General features: G+C 38.4%; 1 protein-coding gene across 1 annotated transcript; it reads left to right on the top strand.

The window, feature by feature from the left end:
* The first annotated feature begins 451 nt into the window (after nt 1–451).
* Nucleotides 452–4,001, top strand: GPX1 (glutathione peroxidase 1). The gene is made up of 2 exons (XM_034441024.3): nt 452–974; nt 3,017–4,001. The coding sequence occupies exons 1-2, from the start codon at nt 744–746 to the stop codon at nt 3,365–3,367; spliced, it is 582 nt and encodes a 193-aa protein (XP_034296915.1). The 5' UTR covers nt 452–743; the 3' UTR covers nt 3,368–4,001.
* Nucleotides 4,002–6,339: the final 2,338 nt, after the last annotated feature.

Raw genomic sequence — 6,339 nt, 5'->3', positions numbered from 1 at the left:
ATTATCAAAGCCCATAGCAGGTCCCACTTATATTGGCCAGGTATGCCACAAAGGCAAAACCGTACAAAAAAAGTAAAATGCGTTTTAGATATTTCTGCATTTTTTGACATATTTACGGCTTTAAGGATAAAAGTGCCAGCAGCTGGAGCGTTCCTGGAAGCAAATTAGCTAAATAAGCTAAGGAAAGTTCCTTTGCATCGCTTTCAGACTCCTGCATAGTAGTAATCTGCTGCTGGGATTTGCTAATCGATCTTGGGTTTCATTCTTCTCCGCAACGATCTTTCCCTTCCTTGGCACTTGTGCCAAGAGTTTTCAGACTACGTGACTATCCTTGGCCCTTTTTTCTTATCTTCTTATAACAGAAAGGGGCTGGGAAAGTATTGTTTATCGTATGATCTCACTTCGCAAATAGTAAAATGGCCATTTCCTTTATGAAAACTTAAGACTAGCCCTCTTTCAATGTTTTGATTAAACCAAAACACCGCCGACCGCAAGAACACAAACCAGCTCGTTTCCACAATCTCTTTTCAAATAATGGAAATTGCGCATGCCTGGCGTTCTCGTAGCGGGAGGGGTAGCTTAAAGTGGCTGCAGCCGCTTCGAATTAGGACAAAGGAGCGGGGTGGAGCCGATGCTGTGCAAGTCCAGTAGATCGGTGGGCGGGATTGCTAGCTGGGGCTTTTAAACGAGGCAAAATTGCGCGTCTCCCGCGCAGTTCTTGCAGGTCCTTCTTTGCCGTTGCGATGGCTGGTGTCTCAAGGTACAATCTGGCCGGCATGAAGGCGCTCCCGTTGGGGGCTTCGGAGCCCATTGATCTGGGCTCGCTGCGGGGAAAGGTGTTGCTGGTTTCCAACGTGGCTTCGCTCTGAGGCACAACGACCCGGGACTTCACTCAGTTCCGTGAACTGCAGCGTCGTTTCGGCTCTCAAGGACTCACCGTCCTCGCTTTCCCCTCTAACCAGTTTGGTCACCAGGTAAGGTATCCGCAGGTGACAAGCCTTGACGGGGGGAAGAGCTCGTTCGGCTGCTGGTGAAAAAAGGCAGCCTGGAGCGACCGGAGCTCCTTCACTGTGGGAGTCCCAAAGGTGCTTTATTATTTCTCTCTCGAGGCAACTGGACTTTCTGGTTTTTCTTTGAAGACTTTTCGCTTCTCATCCAAGCAGCTTCTCCATCTCTGAGAAGAAGCTTCTTGGACGAGAGCTGAAGAAGAGAGCATGGATGACTGAGAATCTCCACAGACCTTCGTTGTGGAGCAGCTTTTGAAAGTTGAGTGGGACGAAGGTTGTGTGAATGGTCGCAATCCTAGGCTTGTAGAAGCTCTCTTTAGGAGCGGGAGTGTAGGCTCTTTAAAATGTTCCTATCTGGAAACAAGACTATATGGCCTATTTGGGGATGTTACAAAAATATTCCATAAGAGTATGAAGCTGGGTTTTTTTAAAAAAATTACTTCCGTGTTTCCAGAAGGTTCTGACCAGCTGAGGGTAATCAAAGCCCTCAGATAGAAACAACTAAACCCACTCCTAAATTTAGGGAAATGAATGCACATATTAAAATTGGGGGGGGTGCTCTGTTGCCTTAGCTTCTCTTGGAAAGGCTCATCCTTAACAAGGTCCTCATGGCGTGGGAGTTGTATTGTGGGGAAGGATGTGTGTGACTATTTTTCTCTGTGATGCATTGAAGTCCCAACATGAAGTAATGCGCAACAACTCAGAGTGGGTGCCTTGGAGAACTGTTTTACGCTCCCGGAGAAAAAGACCTAGTCCAAGGACTCTTGCACAATTGCCTTGCTTTCCCTACAGTATGTCATGTTTGAAAGCAAGACTTATCTGCTTTCCAATGCAATACTGTGTATTAGGATAATTACTCTGAAGTTATGCAGTGGAGGATCTTTACAACCATTCCCATTTTCCCGTTGTACAAATTCTCTAGGGAAAAATGATTTTGCAGAATTTAGCCTTCTGCATGTTGGTCTGGGGTAACAAGATTTATGCAATTTACCAATTACTTGAATTAGAAAAGAGAAAGGAAAATCTATTTGCAAATTAGTTCTTTCTATGAGTTAACATTTAATGTAACTTTAGACTACTAATATCTAGGTTTGATATATGCAGGTTTTTCTTTTGGACTGGAATGAGACAGGTACACTGAAGAGCAGCCTAACCAGCAATTAATTGTATATGCTTCACCTTCACAATTGTCATTGTTTAGAATATGTAGATTGGGGAATCGCAGATATTAGGGGCTTTTTCTCAAAAGCATTGCTATGCCTTCTGTTGAACAAATAAAAGCTTTTATTTCTCCTTCTCTAGGAATTTTAAACATGCTGTGTGTAGTCTGGCCCTGGCTCAAGCATTATGAAAAGACTGTATAAAGCGATGAGATACATCAAACTTAAATAAGTTTATAACTTTTCAGAAGCTAACTATAGCCCAAAGATTCCAACCTAAATTATTGCAATGCTGAATTTCTGCAACTTGCCTGTGGAAATTCTCAATAAAGGCTTCTTGTAGCTGCACTAAGAGGAGCATGTAGGAGAATTTATAGCAAAAAAAAAAAATGACGTCACTCTGCAAAACTAGGATCTAAGATGTGAAAATATATGAGTAGGAGAGAGATGCAGATAGTAAGGATAGAGGAAAGTCATGTGTTAGTGAAGTTAATACTTGGCAACATCACTTGACTTCTATCACTGGAGCAAATTACTTGGCTTGATAGTTTTTCTATAGATGTGGATTATAAGGAGTTAGTATTTGGTAGTTCAATTGCATTAGGCAGAATCACTAACTGAAATATTGTTTCTGCACAGCACTTGATCTCAGAAGCTGCATAACAGATAAAACTTTGAAAACATCTGTAGGTGAAATAATTGATATTTTCTGAATAAAAATATTTACATTGCAGGATAGCTGTTAATAGACGAAAAAGGTGACTATTGCAAAACAATAATTGGCAGCTCTGCTAATGCTATAATGATCATGTCTGGATGTAAATCATATGCCTTTCTACCTTGTTACAGGAAAATGCCACCAATGAAGAGATCCTGAATTCCCTGAAATACGTCCGTCCAGGCAATGGATATGAGCCCAACTTCCCTGTGTTTGAGAAGTGTGAAGTCAATGGGGAAAAAGCTCATCCTCTTTTCAAGTTCCTGAAAGAATCATTGCCTGTCCCACATGATGATCCTGTGTCTCTGATGACCGATCCAAAGTTCATAATTTGGTCTCCTGTGTGCCGCAGTGACATCGCATGGAATTTTGAAAAGTTCCTCATTGGTCGTGATGGGGTGCCTTTCAAACGGTACAGCAGAAGATTTGAAACTATCAAGATGCAGGATGACATTGAAAAGCTGCTTCAGCAAACCGTCTAGATTGGGCCAGATAAAATCTTGATAAAACTTCCCTACATCTCTGCTTCGGTCTAGGTTTTTACAAGTATATAATGCTACCCATAATGTTTAACTGTAACTTTCCATGTTAAACTAAATTCATAAATCTAGAAAATGCAGAAGATAGTTGCTTATATATTGTAGTAGCAAAGCTTCTCTGAAATACAAGAATGTACTAAGCTGCTGTGATATAAAGTAAACCTATAACTCTTCTTTAAAAGGCTTAAGGATTAATTAGGACAGTCATTGGTCTGGAGTTCATACATATTATGAGTGTCATTGACCTCTGATGTAGCAGAGACAAAATCTGTATTTTTAACCAATCTCCAAATCATTCAGATGTAAGGGAATAGAACTGAAGTGTACTTAGATTTCTACAATGTTGTGCCCTTTTCTACATTTCTTGTTTTGCTGTGGTTCACTAACAGTTCTGCTGCTAAGATTCTACTCTCCATCAAAATTTTATTTATGATGGTGTTTCTTCTAAATACTTGATAAGCACCTGATGTACCTTTAAAATTTTGCATGTGAAGTTGTAAATTATAGCAAGTAGAACAGTTTGGAATCAGTGCTTTCAATGCTACCATGCACCAATAAAATCTTGAAATTGCATTAACTATTCAGTGTCCCTGGGTGCTTTCCAACACTATTTCAGTCTGATTTATTTTTTATAAATTTTGTAACCCACCCAACCTTGAGATTCTAGGTAGCCATATAACAGTATAAATATCAGTTAACATTGAGGAAAAATAATAAGCAGCATCTGTCAAGAGGGACTATATAAAACATTCATCTGAAGTTGAAAATCTGGGGGACGAGGTTTTGATAGCTTTTCCCTCCTAGCTTTTATAAGGTACTGTGAGACTGGGTAGAGAGCTCCAGAGAAGTAGCCCCTAAGAGAAAAGGTTTACTGCTTCATTCACATCCTGTTAAGCATTTTTGCAGGGTTGAGGGGTGGAGTGTGCCTCTCAGCAAGCTCTTTAAAGATATTACTGGATGGGCAGAGTTAATCTTGAAAGTGATGCCTAATGCAGCTGTAAAGAGTTTTATAGGTGATAATAAGCACTCTGAATTCTCTCAGCCCTTGGAAAGACACAAGGTACAACCTTGTGAAAACCTTGTCAAGAAAACGGGGGATTTGTCCAAACAGTTGCCAGGAATGAAAAATCTGATTTATAGACACATGTGTATATTAGAACAACTATAATCACCTTATAGGAAGTAGTAGCAATATATACTTGATTTTGGCTGATCAACCTTTAAAATCTAAGAAGAGCTGGACCTGTGAATACTGCATTGGAGATTACCAAGAAATTATAAAGGTCAAGTCTAAAGAAGAATTTGAAAAAAATATTCTAGAAGGCCATAGCAAGCCATTTCCATGTTCCAATAAAGAATCAGTGACTCTTCAGCTCAGAAGTATCTATCGTTTACAACCAAGTATAACATTATATGCAAAACTGAATCAAATAACCAATAGGAACTCCAAAATCTCCATAAATTAAGGTTGATCAAATTTGGGAAATTATACTTCTAGACAGCAAATGAGTTTTCCTAGACAGTTTCAAAATGCTCAAAATATTAAGGCAATTGTTTGTGGTCTACACAACTAGTTGTGAGAATACTCGCTTTAAAATGAGATGGGTAGCAAATTTAATAAATCATCTGCTACTATTACCTAATGCTAAAGTTATCAGGCCCCATGTATCATTAGGCATCAAAATATCTCTTAAAATAGGAAATATAAGATCACATTTCTTGGCATTAAAAATCCTAAAAGAAGACAAAAATGCTGAAATGTGGAATTTGGTAGGTTTTGTGATGACTTTATATATTTTTTATTTCATAAATAATGTCAATGCCATTCTAAAAGATAAGTAATGATGTCTGCAGGTATTGCATTACCAATTCCTACCTTATATCAGGTATTGCAAAGGTCTTTAATGAAGGAGAATGGTGGAAACAATTATCTTCAAACTTTGAGAATTTATGGCCTTCAAGAAATTAACAGGGCGTCTCCCTACAATTATTCTGACACTGTGACTAAGAATAAGAAATGTTAGTTTTAGTCAAGCACCAGATGGAGGGGAAGAACAATAAGTTCTCCATCTTGTATTTGGAAGAGATATTTTAGATTGGAGATTTCATCATTGCTTACAGACTGCCTGTGTGGATGTACTTAAGCAAAGATGGCGTTTTCATACAATATGACTTATTCAGGTAAGTAATTAACTCAGTGTTCTTGTAACAAAGGAAATAAAGGCTGTCTTAGTTTTACTTAAGCAATAATGTTTACAGCATTTTCTTTTTCTGTCTATATTCTGCCCAACATTTCTGTTGCTAAGGAAGACAGTTGTTAAGTGAGTTTTGTCTTATTTTACAACCTTTCTTGCCATGGTTGTTGTGAATCACTGCAGGTTAAATTAGTAACATGATTGTTAAGTGAATCTGGCTTCCCGATTGATTTTGCTTGTCAGAAGGTTGCAAAAAGTGATTACATGACCCTGGGTCATTGTAATAATAAATATGAGCCAGTTGTGAGTGACTTTTGCAAGTGACTTTTGATCATGTGATCAAAAATGCTATAACTAGTAAGTATGAAAAATGGTTATAAGTCACTTTTTTCAGTGCCATTGTAACTTTGGTCACTAAATAAAAAGTTGTAAGTCGAGGACTACCTGTATGTCTATAAGTGGGAAAAATGATTTGTCATAGAGCAAAACCTTTTTAACTAAGATACCTGAAATGAGGTAGCTTAAAGAATGCATCCAAAATCCAGGATCCATGACTCCTGTGAAACTGAAATTTGGCAAATTTTATAAAATATTTTATGACATAATACAAAATATCTTAAGCCTTTGAGATACGTGGATTTCAATTCCTAGAATTCCCTAGCCAATTAAAATCAGGAAGTAATAGCCTGCCTAACATTTTTTTTTATTATGACTGTGTTC

This window comes from Pantherophis guttatus, chromosome 2 (assembly GCF_059756535.1).
Source record: "Pantherophis guttatus breed Tessera chromosome 2, ASM5975653v1, whole genome shotgun sequence".
Taxonomy (NCBI): Eukaryota; Metazoa; Chordata; class Lepidosauria; order Squamata; family Colubridae; genus Pantherophis; species Pantherophis guttatus.
Note: the sequence above shows the minus strand (reverse complement) of the source record. Positions and strands in the feature narration are given on the sequence as shown.